This window comes from Eurytemora carolleeae, unplaced genomic scaffold, assembly GCF_000591075.1.
Source record: "Eurytemora carolleeae unplaced genomic scaffold, Eaff_2.0 scaffold307, whole genome shotgun sequence".
NCBI lineage: Eukaryota > Metazoa > Arthropoda > Copepoda > Calanoida > Temoridae > Eurytemora > Eurytemora carolleeae.
This window is the reverse complement of record NW_019396268.1, coordinates 269,491-288,438: the sequence shown is the minus strand read 5'-3', so window position 1 is coordinate 288,438 and position 18,948 is coordinate 269,491. Positions and strand designations below refer to the sequence as shown.

Here is an 18,948-nt window from a genome sequence, read left to right as displayed (position 1 = left end):
TGCAACATTCAACTCGGATCGTAAACAAATCAATTTATTAATTCCAAACATATCATTCAGATATTACAAACAATAGTCATCGATTATTTTTCGACGCATTCGTAAATAGTTGATATTTTATGATATTTTGTATTTTTCATGATCTGAGAGTTACTTTTGAAAACAATTATTCCTGTTTCGAGGATTTTTGGCAATGAAGACGACATTTCCACATTTTCCAGGAACGCGACGTTCGAAAATCCAGTGCCATCGAAAATTATTTATAAGAAAACAAATTCAAAAATATTATGAAATATTAATTATATACGAATGCTTCGAAAAATAATCGATGATTACTGTTTGTAATATCTGAATGATATGTTTGGAATTAAATTGATTTGTTTACAATCAGAGTTGAACGTTGCATCTTTCCGAATTTGTATGGACGCTGCGTTCTTCGGTGTGAGTCGTTTTTAACAATTTTCTCCTTATAGAAGCAACAGATAGAAGTAAGATTAGTAGCGATCAAAAGCGCTTTTTTATCGCATTAAGCCTATACCCCCCCCCCTTTATTTTTCGCGAACACTCCCTTTAACTCCTAGTCAATTGCTAGATTCGTTTTACAGAAACTTTTAATACTACTTGCATTTAAACAAAATAATTTTAATCGTGTTTTTTTAACTATAAGTATGTTCAGTATTATGAATAATGGTTGTTCAATTCTACGCAACAAAACTTCATTTTTTATAATAATACTTTTAACTTAGGAAAAAATTATATTTCAATTACAAATTTACAAATTACAGAATTAAATACATTGGCTAAATTACTTGGTTTCTTGATTTTATCATTAAGAGTAAGTTTTAAAATTAAAATACTGATCACCTGCATCCTTTTCTCTCCATTCAGTTTATGCATGAAACAAAATGTTAAATAAAATGTGAAAACATGTTCAGTTTCATTTTTCTCATTTATGGTTTTCTTTCCTAGAAATTAATTTAATAATTGTTGAAGTGACAAACAGTTTCACATTTGAACACATTTGTAACATCGTGCTCACTATTTACGGAAAACGGGTATATATTTTAACAGATGTGTTAACAGACGGCACACAACATTTTTACTACAGGTTAAATTAGCTATGATTGGGAGAAAATTATTTTTTGGATAAATAATTCATGAAAATGTTTACCCCATACTCGCCCACTAACTGTAACTTCGTTCTTGGTCATGCATAAAACTTTTTTACAATTTAATAAGTGCATACAATTTGTATCAAATTAAAAATATTCCAGGATGATGAATAAAAATTATAAATCACATCAAATCTTATTACTCGTACTTCTCCAATGATGTAGAAATTTTATAAATCTTTTTTAAACAAATAAAAGGTATTTTGTTTATCCAAATATTTCACCATAGAATATAGACTATTTTTCATAAAATTAGTTTTATAATAAGACGAATTAATTTATCAGTCTACGCCCATTAAACATTTAAAAATTAAAACCCTTAATCCAAAATACTAGAATTTTTTTCTCGCTCAATTGGGAAATACAAATAATTTGTGGGTGAAAAATATCAAATATGGCGGAAAAACTACATCTATGATGTTTGCAAATAAATTTTCTTTAAAAAATTAAAATCTAAGATAAAATTCAATTTAGAATAAAAATGTAATAAAAAATATTAATCTTCAAAGCTGTGATACTTCACTCTTTGTTAATACATTTCCTTATATACTTATTAACCACAAACATAAATAAGACTTAAAATCAATATTTAGCAACTTGAATTTTGTCTTTGACCTTCACAGTTATCCGGATTCCGGAACCAAGAAACAAATAAAACATATTGTACATAATGTACATTGTACAATGAATATTAAGAAACTACAATCAACGAAAGCCATTTTGTTTGATAAAAGTAGAGAAATTTACAATAACAAAAATACTAAAATTTGTATTAAGGATTTAATTTGAAATCCAGTGGAAAATACATAAAAGTAGAAATAAGAGGAAAAAGAAATTGAGCAGTATGAAATTTCCAGCTTATATTTTTTTGTCTAAAGCTTAGCTAGGGTGGCTCTGATAATATTCCCAAAAGTTGAGCACCTTGTGTTTCTTTTCAAATGTGATCATATTTTTTCTATCCCAAAAGATATTTTTTGTCACAAAACCTCCATCATATTGTGTCCGAAATTTTGGATCAATCTTACAAATAAAATTTAAAGCAATGAACAATGGTATACACGGGGGGGGNTAATTAATCAAACTTACATATATATTCAGATTTTTTACTTTTCTTATCAATCGACAATGTCACAATTTGTCCATTTTATGATTATTTCCCAAATTCTTTCTTGTAACTTAAACTTATTTACAATATTTTTTTCGCGGGGTTTCATTTAAAATGATTGGTAATTATGGTCAGATGACTAATAGTCAGCATTCAGGTAGATTAATAAAGATTTTAAACTTAATTTTTTCTTAATACCGGTTTTTAGGGGGTTGCACATCAACCGTTAGGGGGGTGCACAAAAAAAATTTCGACAAAAGTGCATTCCCTAGACTAAACCTCCACTACGCGCATGCTAGGGATGTTTAAAAATATCATTTTTTGCTTCACTCGTCATGTTTACTTCTGAACTGGAATAACTCGCCGGTTGCGATGACCGACTTAATCCTGAGAATTCGCCGCTCTGAGGTGAGGGTTGAGGCCTTGAAACTGGCAGCGATTCCGGTGCGTTGTAATGGCGGGAAAAGCCCATCCTTGTCTCGAGGCGCCCAGGGTTAAATCTACGAGATGATGACGCCTGAAGTAGGTTCTCTACACTAACATTATCCTGACCCTGTGGGATAATTTCAGAATTCTCCGGAGAATCTAAATTAGAATCATTTTAAATGTAGACTACAGTGTCCGATTCACAGCAGTTCCCATTAAATCTTTATCATATTAAAAATGGGGAAGATATATAAATATATAATTTCTCTTAATTCACTTCCTTTCTTAAAATAAATTTCAGTTATGCTCATTCTCAGACTCAAGTTTAAAGTTTATCAATTGTGAATCAGTTTAATGCAGCTCTTCAAACGGAGGGATACTTGAAATTATGTCGATAGACTCTTCATCAGCTAAAGGGTCTATTTTGATAAAAAAAAATCAAACCTAAGAGAAAAGATGGGATTGATGGATACAGCCATATTGGGGGGAGCATTGAAGCATCAGGCTGGTTGAACATGCATCCTCGTCCTTTTTGTACCCTTAACAACAAAAATTATTTTTATACTTAGCTCGGACCGGGGGGGGGGAGGAGGGACCTTTCCCCCCTCCACCCATCATATTTCTATTTTTAATACCATAAAAACGATCTTCTTTTCTTTTCCTACTTTGTAATTGAGAACAAATTTTGCAAAAAAAATTCTTTTGGTTAAGGACGATCAATAGGCTGTTCGAATAAAATAAATTAATTTTTATTCTAATAAAGCATTTTTTTTAAATCGGCTACTTCCGAAATTTTGAATGTTAAAAAATGTTAATTGAAATAAAATTTATCAATATATATTATATAATGATGTGATCCCTACAAAATGAATTCCAAGCCGCAAAACTTGCAAACTGACCATTCTGGCCCCGACTGATCTATTTTATTTCGAATTTGGTTTGCGGCTCGGAGATTATTTTGAGGGGCTCATAGTTTATAAGTTTAAAAACGGTTTAAAAACAGCTACCGACCTTATTCCATTTTTCTCTAGGAATTCTATCGTTAGTCCCGTAATTCCGATACAACGCTCTAACCGTACACTCCTAAACAAAAACGGCTGAACCGACTAGGCTCAACATTTTTGTGAGATCTTAAATGAACCGAGAACATATTTAGAATTTGGAAAATTTACAGAAATAAAAACAAATTTAACTAAATTAATAGATGAATAAAAAGTGAAATATTCAATTTTTTTAAAATTTGATTTACACCTCGCTGAGATGTAAAAATAAAAAATATTTTTTTTTTGAAGGGACTGCAAGCGGAACTTCAAGGGACTTTGTATGCAAAGAAGAGAATGTCAGACTTACAACAGTACCCTTAATTCTTTAAACCATTGGCTGATAAAGTGCAGAGAACTCCGCGTGTATATCTCTAAAATAGCATGAAAGTATTTATTTTCTTGGACTTCTAAAGAGGAAATATTAATATTTATTATTTGAACAGGTTGCAAACAAAGTGTACACTAACCAAAAGCGTGTCTGTAGATAAACAAGGATAGGTCCGTATATCCATTAGGTTTAACCTTTAAAGGGTGCTGTTGGGAATCGTTCACGTTACCCTCCAAATGGGGTTCCTTAAAGAGAAGTTATTCGTTTAATTCACCTCAGTTTCCTGCAATGTTTTGCTACAGTATACAGCCCTCGATCAGAAATCTTCATGTTCTCACTTAAAATAAAATAAAATCATATTTTCGCCACAAAAACAAAAAAAAATGATTCACAACTTATGGTTATGCTATTGTAACTTAATATTAACTATTACTAAAAGCAAGTAGTTACTAGGACATAGTCCTAATGTGGACAGGACCAGATTGAACGCTACATCCCATTCAACACTGCTATGGTCAGCAGCTCCTGGCTCTTTAAGATTCAAAACTGGTGCATTAAGAAACCTTTATTGCAAGCATTCAACTCGGATTTTACGACCGGGATTAGGCAGTTTTGTGGATATCAATATTTTTGTTATGAAATATTTTTTTATTTAGTTTCTTCATACTCTCTATCTTTTCGAATCTCTTAAATCAAAATCTACAAAATGTTAAGACCCCAAAAAAGGAAACTCAAGAGTTTCGTTTAACGATATTCTTTTAAATTTCGGGCTCTGGGCACACAGGAAACCCAACCTGTTACTCTGGATGGAGAGAATACAGGAAACCCATCACTGGGCACACAGGAAACCTAACCTGTTACTCTGAATGGAGAAGAGTACAGGAAACCCATCACTGAGCACACAGGAAACCCAACCTATTACTCTGAATGGAGAAGAGTACAGGAAACCCATCACTGAGCACACAGGAAACCCAACCTGTTTCTCTGAATGGAGAAGACTACAGGAAACACATCATTGGGCAAACAGGAAACCCAACCTGTTACTCTGAATGGAGAAGAGTACAGGAAACACATCACTGGGCACACAGGAAACCCAACCTGTTACTCTGAATGGAGAAGAGTTCAGGAAACACATCACTGGGCACACAGGAAACTCAACCTGTTACTCTGAATGGAAAAGAGTACAGGAAACCCATCACTGAGCACACAGGAAACCCAACCTGTGACTCTGGATGAAGAAGAGTACAGGAAACCCATCACTGAGCACACAGGAAACCCAACCTGTTACTCTGGATGAAGAAGAGTACTGGAAACCCATCACTGAGCACACAGGAAACCCAAGCTTTGGGCTCTGGATGAAGAATATCCAAGGAAACTGTAGTAGAAGTATATCTACATCGATTCATTTCTTTGTTTCTTTTATTAGTTTCACTTTTAATTGAAATATTTAACTATTTTGCTCTTTTTTTTCGAGACTTGATGAATACTAGAATATTGATACCCCCTTTCGGGTGGTCCCTTTCTTCTGTAACACTACATCATTCCTCAACTCAAATTTTTAAAATAACAAATTTTATGTTTGCTATTTGCTAATTTTATTAATTAATTGATATATAAAAATTGAATATAATGCTGAACAACATGTTACGTGCAATTAAAAAATAAAAACAATAAAAGAACTATTAACAATTTACAGCTAAAACCATTTCCTCAGTAATTTTTAGGAAATAATGAGATTAAATCCTTTCTAATAAGAAAAATAAACTTAAAGCAGACAAAATTACGTTGGTTTTTTTCCGATTTCTTTTAAATTTATCCTAGCGGAAAAACACCAAAAACGAAATTGGTTTAACCATGCCTATCCCTAAAATAATAAAAGAATAATAATAATAACAGATCTAACTCCTCTGATCTCGAGCCTACCAGGATCCGGGTTTAATGAGAGATGGTTAGAGTTCAATGTTTTGGGTCAGGTTGTGAACCTGCTCCGAGAGGAGATGTTGCTAAACCATCCTGAATCCGAAAGTATAACGCCAACTTCTCATCTCCGTATCCCGGCAAACTACATCAGTGGAATAACCTTATTTTGTGATAATCCAGAACCTGAAGTTTTGGCTCTTTTTCAGTTGACATTGACAGAAGATTTTTCTTTGAGTGATAGATAACAGTAATTTATTTAGGAGAAATTATATAATCAGAGAGTGAAGAATATTGAATCAAAATCTATAGTGCATCTTCACGATTAAAATTTATTTTTAAAAATCTGAAACATTTTTTTGCAATTTCATCTGATATGAAGTTTAAGCTGGATATTTCGGGGTAAAATTCATTACAGGATTGTAAATCATCATTTTCCTCTACTTTAAATATCTGGGGCGTTGACTTAAAATTTAAACTTTAGTGTTCTTTCAGATTTTAAATGCTAGGTAAACCCTGTACTTTAGTCTTTAACTATATGAATCAGAGGTTAACACTTCTACATAGTTAAATGTTAATCCCGGGATCCAGCACTTTATTGTAGTTTTACATAGTTAAATGTTAATCCCGGGATCAAGCACTTTATTGTAGTTTTACATAGTTAAATGTTAATCCCGGGGTCAAGCACTTTATTGTAGTTTTCCTGGATATCTCGTGGATAACTATAATTAAGGAATGAAGCACTTATCTTTTAAATTTGAAAGGTACTACAGTGGATATCGAGATCATGGTATAGATTAGCGCTTTATCACATAAAAGTTTCGATTTCCTTAGCTTCATGTTCTTATGCAAAGTAAAGATAAAAATAACGATCTTTGTCTAAAAGAAAACTTATATGAGGCACAAACATATCAAATAACGCCTTATTATTTTTCTTTAAAACCGTACAAGGGCGTACGAGAGCATATGTGTAAGGGGGGGCAGAGTTTGCCCCCCCCCTTGGCAACATTGTGCTCCCCCCTTAAAAACCCCTTTATTGAAAAAATATTGATACCTTTTTAACTATGTAAACATTCGATCATATACACACTTCCATATTACTATGCGTTATAAATAAATTGATCATGTAACTTTATTAAGAGGGGGGGGGGAAACCGTACCAGGGCGTACGAGAGCATATGTGTAAGGAAAAAAAAATTTTGGCCCCCCCCCTTGGCAACATTGTGCCCCCCCTTAAAAACCCCTTTATTGAAAAAATATTACAACCTTTTTTAAATTATTTTTGACCCGGGGGGGTCAAAAAGTCCCACCTGAAAGCTTCAAGGGATGAAAAATATAGATGGAAATGTTTTTAAAAAATTATCTATATTTTCATAGGATTGATACTTATTGTATTGTAAAATATGATATCAAATATATATTTACACTGAGGGCACTGGCAGTATTGATTAAAGCTTTTTTTAATGAAACTTTTTTAGTTAAGGGCAATTGTGAGATTTTAAGTATTTTTTTCTATACCATGTACATAATACTTAAATGGAATACATGTGTAATTTCAAGTGACCCTCCATTTATAGAGTGGCATGTCCGATGCACCTTTGAAACCTTTATCTCTCCATCACTTCTGAAGCAAGAATTGCGTGAGTCACTCTTGTGGAGAAACCACAAATAAAAATGTTCAGTTTTCAAAATGAGAAACATGGATGTTTAATGCAATACTTGATCAGACAAAGCTTCGAAGGGTATTGTTTGTTGTGTATCAGAATATATTTTATTTTGGGGTGGGGTGGAGAGTGTTTGGGGTGGGGTGGAGAGTGTGTGACACCAGTTCTCGTTAGATCACTGAAGTTAAGCACACTTGTCCACAGCTAGTAACTGGATTGGTGTCCAGACTGGTGTTCACGGGTTCGATTCCCGTACTCCACACAAACCTGTGGTTTCAAAAACATCTGAAGCCGACATCTGGTTTAGCAGTTATGACCACCTGACGGATGTAGGAGGACAGAGGGGCGGCTGTCAACAACTCTCGCAGCGAAAGGGTGCGTGCTTTCTGCTCAACAAGAAAGAAGCTTCAAGTGGGATTGATCCAAGTGAATGATGATGAAGAGAGGAATGGTGGACAAGCAGGGAGAGTCTATGGTTGCCAGCTATAGGTACCTGGGGGTATCCAATCCGGGCTTACAGATGTTAGGGAGCAATGAGTGTGATGTTTCCTATCAGTACGGCACCCGGGCCTCATTCCAGTATATCAGAAGGATTCCTGCACTCTATATTCTCAGGCCTAAGAAGAATCTTAGGCAGCTGGAATCTTGTCAACCCTCTTCTCAGAATGAATGAAGCGTGGATGGATGAATGTGCTGCCAGATTACAACCCCTGGTAGATCAATATAAAAACCCAGACAACACCAAACTTTCGCAATAGAAAAAATTCCGAGATTTGATCGTAACAACCCGATCATGTCCTAGGGACAAAAAAAAATCTCTATTAGAATACATTTTATTTCTTTTCTTAATCTTTTAGTTTGGGTGAGTGCAATGCAATGCAATGTCGAATGTAGATTGGCTGAGGAAGGGAAATGCAAGCAGATGAAATATTAAAAGAGCCCCCCCCCCATGAGTGCCCCTGAGCCCTTCTCTTTGGCGTTATCTAAAGCTAAGAATGGTTGGATATATATCTGTTTTAGAAACCTTCCTGGATTCTTCTTCAAATCTATTTTTAAAGCATCTCGACTGAAAGTATATTTTAGCTAAATAAACTCCAATCGGGATGGGGTCCACTCTTAAGTAGAAATATTTTAAGGATTTTATAACTGTTAAATCTATGAAAATGCCTTAAAGAAATGCTGCTGAACCGAGCAGAGAAACTAAACATGATCCTGGATTGTTGGATGTTCCTAGCAGGATCACTTCAAGAATGCGCACTGCAGGCTATTGTGAGAATATTAATTAAGATTCTTATTTTCCAAAATCTCAGCTAAAAATATGAATGTACATTGTTCGATATTCACAAAATAATTATTGGAATAATCATATTTTGCAAATAAAACAAAAACAGGCAGCTCTTTGATTAGATGAACTGTTTATTCACAACAGGTTGTTTTCTGCCATGTGAAAATAAACATTGATGATGGACACAAAAAAACGCACGGGCAACCGCAAAACTGAAGATTGATGGGCACAAGCAATGCCTTGTATATGAGCATATATATTTAAGACCCATACATTAATGACTTCTAACTGACCTAATATCAAGGTGTTCTAGTTCCTTCAGGTTCTCCGCAATATGCTTCATTGTGATATCCGTCACCTGAGGAAGTTTGCCTGAAAATCAATCCGTGCAATCTAAGTAAATGGCGCATGGACCCTCCCCCCCCACACTTCTTTTAAAGAGCAACCTTAGTATCAAAACCTGACCCAACACAATCAATCAACATGCAAAATATTATTTTTAGATCGTGTAGTATTTTTTAGTATTTGTTACTCAATTTGTAAAATTACAAGTGCCAAATAACGCCAATAAAATTACGTAAACAACTTTTGCCAAAAGCAAGTTACTTTTGAAAATTACTAAATTAAATCAATCAATTGCCCTTTCATTTAAAAAAAATCAATCAATCAGCTCTAAATACTTACTGATATTGAGGTGCCTGATGAGGTTGAAGACCACGAAGAACTCGGTGAATGTTAAATCTGACAACTCGACATTGTTGGACAAATCCAACTCAACTAGTGAACGAATGCGCGTTCCTAAATATGGAAATCTTGCACATCAACCAATCAATATTGATGGTGATGAAAAAATAAATTAAAACCATTCCCGCAATTTTCAATTATGAATTGCAGAATTAACTCTGTTCCTCATTCTTATTGTAAAGAGGAGTATTATTTTTGGGGAAAACGATTTCTGTAAATTTACAGGAAAAGTTTTGGACTGGCCACCAACTGGCAAGTTTTACACTCAATAATAGTTCATTCATTTACCCTTCCTTTAAGACCTTAACAATACCAAATAACTACTAAAATGATGTTACAAAAAATTGCATTGTTAATTACAATATTTACAATGTGACTTACTTGGCTTCTTCTTCAGGTGCTTGTGGCTAATTTTCTTTAATTTATCCGGACTATTCAGCTTTGAGAAAAGGTCGTCTTTTCCAACATAGCGAGACTAAATACTTGGTATTAGTTCAGGATTAATATTGTGCACCTTACACCTGCCATAAATAGTTTCTATTGTTTCTATAGTCTGCTTTAATAAGATCCAAGTCCATGAAATCTGTTCAAAATATAATCTACGCCTAAAAAATCTGTCCATATATTATCTAAGTCCATAAAATCTGTCCTAAATGTTATCTACGTCCAAAACAACTGTTCTAAATCTCATCTATGTCTTAAAAATCTGTCCAGAATATTATCTACGTCAAAATAATTTATTCTAAATATGATCTACGTCCCAAAATTCTGTCCAAATATTGTCTAAGTCCATAAAACCAGTCCTAAATATTATCTACATCCAAAAAAACTGTTGTTCTAAATATCATCTACGTCAAAATAATCTGTTCTAAATATTATCTACGTCAAAATAATCTGTTCTAAATATTGTCTATGTCCAAAAAATCTGTTCTAAATATTATCTATGTCCAAAAAATCTGTCCCTAAATATTATCTACGTCCATAACAATCTAACCAAATTTATTTAGAAAAATCGGAAATATGTTGTTTTATCGCTTTTCCCTCCAGTCCCTTATTTAAGCATATAGCTTTATGTTTTTCAATTATTTTTTCTTTGAAATGCGTACATTTTATAATGAATCCACTTATGTGTGTAATCTTTAATGATTGCATTTAAAAAATATTTAATGCAGGATTTCTTCTTAAATATGTTTCGTAAACTTGCTTACTAATAAAAAATTTTTTAAATAATTATCAATTTATTTTACAACAAAAGAACTTTTCCAGTATTAAAAATAGAAGTTAATGAATCATATTTGAACTTGTCTACGTGATTTCAAGTGACCCTCCATTTATAAAAATTGCACATCTGATTCACAACGGTACTTTCTAAGCCAGTGCTTAGGATCCATTTTATTTTGATACGGATCCGGATCCGGATCCAGGTCATGATTATCTTTTTAAGATTTACTTATTTCTTTTTAAACGATTTAAGAATTTTCAAATTATTTTCCTTTTTTCGATTATTTTAATGCTAAAGCTTAACAAACCATTCAGGTATAAGAAAGTTTGTAATAATCTCTCTTTTTACAACAGTTCAGTTTAGGGTTTTTTAGAGCAAAAAATTGTTTTTTTTTCAGTTTAGTTAATATTTTATCATTGAACCCGGACCGATCTGTATATTTTTGCAGATCTGGATCCAAAATGTTGCGGATATCCTTTACAGGGGCCCAGGGTACTAATGTGAATCTGACATGAAATTGTTATGAAATTACGTCTACTGTTAATCCTTTAAATAAAAAATAAAATGTTTAAAACCTTTTTCCTAAGTTGAACACAGCTCCTGAGTCCAATTATTCCCAAAACAGCCAACATGTCCTAAACAAGAGCAGTAATTGAGCTTGCCACGCCTAATGATCTAATTTTATTTTGCCGCCGAGATTAATTAACAAGAAAATTACATATATATTTATTTTGACGGCAAAGGAGAAATAGTCGCAAATCTTTCTCTCGACAATTACTAAAATTACAAAAATGCTCTACATGGATAAATAAGCAAAATGCGAATACTCAGAATATTTTCACTTTGTTCGGGGCAGGGAGTAGCTAGAAAGTTTGTTTCCCCTTTTGGAATAAAAAATTTTAATTCTTAAATACCAAAAATCAAAAATATTTAAACGGCTTTTTCACAAAATATATTTGCCTGAAAATTGATTTCAATACCTGTGATTGTGGGACTGGATTATTCTTCGTCTCGAGTAGTCTGAATTTAAAAAAAATCTAAATGTTGATATATATACCATACACCCTGGAGTGCAAATCTAATTTTTAAAATAATCAATTGGCCAGCTACCCAACGTATAAATATATATACATACAAATACATTTAAAGAATCATTAAAACAATTCAATATATTTCAGAATCTCACCATACAGACAAATATATATATATATATGAGCAATGAGCTTTATTTTATAGATTTAGTTTGTCAGCAATATACATTTCCATGAAGTTGGTTGATTTACTCGTTGATTTACTAATGATAGAAAAAGATATAAATTGTCATTTCAAATACTTCTTGAATGAATGTAAATAAGAACACTAATTAAGCATGAATAAACTTTGTAAAAGTTGTAGAAAAAATATATTAATACTTTTTATTCAAGCAGGAACAGGAACACATGCACACATGAAACTAATCCCTTGAATTTAAAACGAATTTACGTTGTTCAGATGAAAACATTTTTGCTTATGTTGATTTTAAAAACTTTACAGAACAAGTTTCAGGTGTTTTTGTCTGATTCATCGCCTGTATCTCAACTCGGCTTTTATGTTTATTCACCCAATTTATTTACTTTTAAGATTTACATATTTATTTCTTTAAATAGAAGTTATTTTTACAACATTGTTTGATATTTTTTTAGGGGGGGGGGGGAAATTAACATATTTCAAGAGTTTTACATTGTTCCATAAAACCAAGGGCATTGGAAAGGTTTGAGGTCGATCGAATTAAAAATAATTCAATTATTATTTTGGCGTCCATAAGTCGACTATATAAAACTCGGAAAATCCGCAAAAAAATATTGTGGAAACGAAACTTAATGCTTAAAAACAGGGCGCGAAGACTTCGAGCTTTAAAACCCTACTGACTTCAATACTATACAGCATCATAATCCCACCTTGTTATTGATTAGGGGGGGGGGGGTACTGGGTAGTTTACCTTTTATGATGGAATGTATGGTAGTCAAGAGCATCTGTTTTTACCCAACCACATCCTCCAAGGAGTAGAACCTGCAGCTCTTTACACTGTATACTCACCACCTAAACAATATTTCAGTTAGGCAGGCTGGGTGTATATTTTCACCAATTAAGCGAATGAACCCTAAACAATATTTCAGTTAGGCAGGCTGGGTGTATATTTTCACCATTAAGCTAATAAACCCTAAACAATATTTCAGTAGGCAGGCTGGGTGTATATTTTCACCAATTAAGCGAATAAACCCTAAACAATATTTCAGTTAAACAGGCTGGGTGTATATGTTCACCAATTAAGCGAATAAACCCTAAACAATATTTCAGTTAGGCAGGCTGGGTGTATATGTTCACCATTTAAGCGAATAAACCCCAATATTTCAATTAGGCAGGCTGGGTGTATATGTTCACCAATTAAGCGAATAAACCCTTAACAATATTTCAGTTAGGCAGGCTGGGTGTATATGTTCACCAATTAAGCGAATAAACCCTTAACAATATTTCAGTTAGACAGGCTGGGTGTATATTTTCACCAATTAAGAGGATAAAACCCTAAAACCATACCTATCTTCTTAGGGGGGGAATAATTTTCAAAAGAAGGGCGGGAAGAGAATTTTCAAAAAAAATAAACATTCATGGATTAGAGGGAAAATTAGCTCTTAAGAGCAAAATTACCTACAAGTCACTTAAAATATTATCAATTTTTAGACAAATGAATTTAAGCTGGACAGACAAAAAACAAAATTTTCAAAACTCAACACATTTAAACCGTTTAAGACAGAAATAGGAAATCTCAAATATTGTTGCTCAAACCAAGGTTAAAAGAGTACAGTTGAGATTCAGATAATTTTATCTTTAATTTACAGTTTAAAAACCGATGTCAGTACCGGATCTAGGTAACCTAGTATTCCAATTAATCACTAAATTATGTAATTTAAGTATTGTATTTTAAAAGTATTTTTGATCTCGTTTTAAACGTTATTTAATTTTTTCGACATCAATAACCCCCCCCCCCTTCCTTCCCCCATCACTATTTGCGTTCAAAACTATTTTTAAATTTAATAACCAATTGCGCAATTCTACGTAAGACAAGTTGATTTTTGAGTAAAATGTTAATTTCTTTGAAAAAACGACCATATTCAGAACATTTTAGAATAAGTCACACTTTTGAAGCAAATGCAAATTTTGGGCACAAAACACGTTTTAAAACATGTTGCGATTTTTAAACATTTCACACAGATATGAATCAATGATACTTTTCAAGCATCTACACAATTTAGTAAGAAATCAAGTTTTTCACATACGGTAGAATTTAAAGAATGAAACAATAAAAATGTAAAAAATATATTCTGTTCAGATATTTCAAAATATTATGACTTATAAGGTTGAAAAATTACAAAATTAAAATTATTTTGTTATAACAGTTTAATTGAACAGAAAAATGCGGGAAATTTTTTATTTAATATGGCGTAAACTTAAGAAATATAATGTTGAAACACATTTTAGAACATTTTGAAAGATAAAAGAGGAACTTTCTTTCCCTGCGTTAATGGACTGATTCCAAAACTTTCGTAAAATGATCGTTGAAAACTCAATTTTTAAATTTAAAATGAAACGCCCGGAAACTATAATTTTTTCGCTGATTAAAGATTTTTTTTTCGAGATAGGCGAAATAAATGTGTCATGAGTCATGACTGTTTGAAATAAACACATTAATTGGATTAGGTTTGTTTTCAATAATTAAAAAAAGTGTTCATAATAAAAGCCCCACATGTATAAGTCAATATTTTGGATTTATTTTTCATTTACACACAATTAGCAAGTTTTGAGAGAATTAAACTTACAGAATCTTGTGGTTGTTTTTAAATCGCAAGTGAGAATGCGCCTTGACTTTATCCCAGACGTTCTTTGAAGTATTGGATCTGAGGCTATTTAAATTTTTTACTTTTCTAACTGACAAATATCCCTCACCTTAAAGCGGGGTTTTTATACATACTGCCTGAGTCCTCAGGCATACTGCCTGAATGCCATATTTTGCATTTACCCGACTAAATCTATATTAAGACCTACTTCAGGTCATAGGATTTCGACATTTTATAGCTCTCTGGAAAGCCTTGAACAAGAGGAAGCAGATTGCACAATTTTTGCGAAGTAAATTTCGAGCAGATGTTTGCAAAGACGCCTTTAAAGAGAATTTGTACATTTCAAATAATCTCAAAAAACAATTTCTAATTTTTATTTTTATTATCGTATTAAGATATTAATCCACGGAAAACACAGATAATTAAAAATAAAAGGAGGAATAGGAAACCTTTCAAAATTCACTGAAAAATATAAATGCAGCATCCTGGAAAAAATAAGGGTTTCTTTCCGCCACGGCAATCCCCCCCCCCCTATCCCTCTTCCAATTTTATTATAGTACAAAATCTGCTTTCCAAGCTGGGATTTTTAAATATTTTAAATAAAAACATTTTTTAAGGGAGGGGAGAGGGGGGTGGGAACAAATAATCCAAGAGAGGTCAAAAGCTTGTAAGAAATAGCAGTCTTTTGGAAAAATTTAATAGATATATAGATATCCCTTGAAGTTAGCGAGTCTAAACAAAATATTTTTCTGAGCTGCTTGGGCATATCTTGCGTCAAGACAGAAGGACGACATTTTACAAATTACCTGCAGTATTCCTGGTGTCAGTGCTGTACAATTACCTGCAGTATTCCTGGTGTCAGTGCTGTACAATTACCTGCAGTATTCCTGGTGTCAGTGCTGTACAATTACCTGCAGTAATCCTGGTGTCAGTGCTGTACAATTACCTGCAGTATTTCTGGTGTCAGTGCTGTACAAATTACCTGCAGTATTCCTGGTGTCAGTGCTGTACAATTACCTGCAGTATTCCTGGTATCAGTGCTGTACAATTACCTGCAGTAATCCTGGTGTCAGTGCTGTTCAATTACCTGCAGTATTCCTGGTGTCAGTGCTGTACAATTACCTGCAGTATTCCTGGTGTCAGTGCTGTACAATTACCTGCAGTATTCCTGGTGTCAGTGCTGTACAATTACCTGCAGTATTCCTGGTGTCAGTGCTGTACAATTACCTGCAGTATTCCTGGTGTCAGTGCTGCACAATTACCTGCAGTATTCCTGGTGTCAGTGCTGTACAATTACCTGCAGTATTCCTGGTGTCAGTGATGTACAATTACCTGCAGTATTCCTGGTGTCAGTGCTGTACAATTACCTGCAGTATTCCTGGTGTCAGTGCTGTACAATTACCTGCAGTATTCCTGGTGTCAGTGCTGTACAATTACCTGCAGTATTCCTGGTGTCAGTGCCGTATACAATTACCTGCAGTATTCCTGGTGTCAGTGCTGTACAATTACCTGCAGTAATCCTGGTGTCAGTGCTGTACAATTACCTGCAGTAATCCTGGTGTCAGTGCTGTACAATTACCTGCAGTATTCCTGGTGTCAGTGCTGTACAATTTCTTAAGTTTAAAGATTTTAGCTTATGGTTCTTCTGCAGAATAGCTCGTAGGACATCATCTAATGGAATTTGAGAATTTTAGATCTAATAAAGACAGGTTTGTCCTGTCATGTCACGTCACGTCATAGCATTTCATGTTAAGTCTTTCATGCTTCTTTTCTTGCGATTTTTAAAACATTTTTTTTTTCCTATTTCATGGTTACTATGTATTAAGAGCTGAAGAGGATCCACCCGAGGCGGAATATGTAGCACAAACATCGACTTTATTTACTCTAATGAGGTTTGGGCCATATTTACTCTATGGAGGTTTGGGCCATATTTACTCTAGGGAGGTTTGGGCCATATTTACTCTAGGGAGGTTTGGGCCATATTTACTCTAGGGTGGTTTGGGCCATATTTACTCTAGGGAGGTTTGGGCCATAATTACTCTAAGGAGGTTTGGGCCATATTTACTCTAGGGAGGTTTGGACCATATTTACTCTAGGGAGGTTTGGGCCATATTTACTCTAGGGAGGTTTGGGCCATATTTAACGCAAAAGTTTGAATGTCATGTCATACGTTTTAAGAGAACAGAAGTCATAACTTTTGTTTTGTCAATTCAGAGAATCAAACATTTATCTCCATCTTATGCAGACCTACGAATTAATTCATATGGTCATATCCAACAGGGATGGTGTTAGGTATCTTTCCAAAGGCATTTTCTTAAGGACGCCTTCCCAAGTGACAATTTCGTCAGTGGCACTTTCCCAAATTTGCAATTTTCCAAGCGGTTATGTTGGCCTTCCGGTGCGCCGCAGGCAGTCATGGGGGCTGAGGGCTGTGGATAGAACAGGTTATGGAGCCGAGCACTGGGACTAGAACAGGCTATGGGGCAGAGTGCTGCGGCTAGAACATGATATGGAGTGAGCACAACGGCTAGTAGACTTTGGAAGTTGGCCCTTGGAAAATTTCAGGTTAAGGAAGTTACCGCTTGGAAAAATGCCTTTGGAAAAGTACCTAACATCACATTCACAAGGATAACCTCAATTGAAGGATCCTGCATTTATCCTCTAATTTAAAAGTGCGCATATTGGAAATCAAGATAAAGTGTTAAAGCTTAACTTAACGATACTCTACACAAATGTTCCGACCTCAGGTTCATGTTCAAAAGTTAACAAACCTTTTAAATAAGATGCATTGGCTAGGTTGAGAACTCTGATGTTTGTTGCTGATTGTGTTAGTACTTTTAACAAGGATTCTATTAACCAGCAGGATACAGATTACGTGAAATTCAAACCAATACAAAAACTGGGGTTTCCGAACAATTAATTGTGAGAAATTATTCAACATTCTTACTGGTCCTTTGATATCTAAAATTGAGGTATTATGTGTAGTTGGTGTATTTTCTAACAAGAGGAAAACGAGAAAAACGAAGAAATTTTTTTTAAAGATATCATTACATCAAAAATTCATTAATTATCTCCCAAAAAATAAATTAATTCCCCAAATGTGGCATAATGAAATGAAAAAACCACGTTTTTTAAAGAAAAATATACAGTAAACTCCTGAAGAAAAAACTTAATCCTTATATCCTGGTTCCTGAATGTACTGGGACGGGAAGAGATCGATTTTTCGACAAGAAAACTTGAATTATCGAGCAAAGTGCTCGGGATGTACTTCGTATATTTAACCTAAAAAGACGAATAAAAATTAGAATTTTTTTCAAGTAATTTAAAATTATTAGTCGTAATTAATACAGTTTTGGTCGGACTAAAGCGAAAGATTTTGTAAATTGTAATCGTCACAAATCTGGATAGTGGTTAATTTAGAGATACATCAGATAACAAAATCTTATTCAACATTTACAATTATAAGATAAACAAAGTTCCCCTTTAGTTGATATTAACAACCATCATTTTAAATTTGACAGATTTCTAAATTTAATCAATTTTCTGTCCCCTAAAGGAATTGTAAGTGAACCTCCATGCAAAGAAGGCAATGCCCGATTCACAACCCTTGAAAGCTTAGTCTGATCAAGTTTGAATTAGTTAATGTTTATAATTTTGAAAACCGATTATTCTCAATTGTGGTTTCACTAAAACAGACTTAAACATTTCTACAGCAGGAAAATTAGGAATTCAACTCTTATAAACCTAGAAAACTACAATATTAAATATTCATTATAAACCAATGTTTTCAAGGGTACTGTTGTGAATCAAGTGTTGCCATCTTTGCAAGGAATGTCGTCTGAAATTAACAATTTCTATTAATCTGTCAAAATAATTTTTACCAATCTCTATATGATAGAAGAGGGAAAATTTGTGGTATAAGAATATCCTCTAGACTTAGGTCTGTGAGTAACATTCTGAAATATTTAGCTGAATTTAAATTTACTTTTGGACTTAATTCGGACTTTTAGCTTAACAGACAACAGAGAAAAGCTAAAAGGCTAGAGATAAAGTAGTACTTGTATAGGAGGCCGTCCTAAAGAAGGATTTTTTGGTATATTTAAGGATTTAAAGCTGCCAGCCTTCATAGGAATGAATGAAATTACATTTATATTACATTATTCATTAGAA

At 33.6% G+C, this 18,948-nt stretch overlaps 1 protein-coding gene and 1 long non-coding RNA gene across 2 annotated transcripts; both read right to left on the bottom strand.

Annotated features, from left to right (window-relative positions):
* Positions 1-742: 742 nt before the first annotated feature.
* Positions 743-2,234, bottom strand: LOC111699760 (uncharacterized). The gene is made up of 2 exons (XR_002764810.1): positions 1,788-2,234; positions 743-1,608 (listed from the first exon to the last, which is right to left on the bottom strand). It is a non-coding gene; the product is annotated as an uncharacterized LOC111699760 (long non-coding RNA).
* Positions 2,235-2,555: 321 nt separating this feature from the next.
* On the bottom strand, positions 2,556-18,766 carry LOC111699759 (F-box/LRR-repeat protein 15). The gene is made up of 14 exons (XM_023470492.1): positions 18,660-18,766; positions 17,969-18,060; positions 17,550-17,627; positions 16,358-16,449; positions 12,885-12,985; positions 11,887-11,926; positions 11,482-11,541; positions 10,066-10,159; positions 9,625-9,738; positions 9,234-9,312; positions 4,349-4,411; positions 3,715-3,786; positions 3,148-3,242; positions 2,556-2,862 (listed from the first exon to the last, which is right to left on the bottom strand). Exons 1-14 carry the CDS (start codon positions 18,731-18,733, stop codon positions 2,573-2,575), a joined length of 1,344 nt encoding a protein of 447 aa, XP_023326260.1. The 5' UTR covers positions 18,734-18,766; the 3' UTR covers positions 2,556-2,572.
* Between the last annotated feature and the right edge of the window lie 182 nt (positions 18,767-18,948).

Bases quoted from the DNA above. Each gene is read 5' to 3' on its own strand.
- LOC111699759 (XM_023470492.1), bottom strand. From the start codon at position 18,733: ATGTTACTCACAGACCTAAGTCTAGAGGATATTCTTATACCACAAATT. The intron at 11,542-11,886 runs GTATTGAAATCA...GCTCTTGTTTAG, and splicing joins ATCCAGTCCCACAATCACAG to GACATGTTGGCTGTTTTGGG. The intron at 9,739-10,065 runs GTAAGTCACATT...TTCCATATTTAG, and splicing joins GCACCTGAAGAAGAAGCCAA to GAACGCGCATTCGTTCACTA.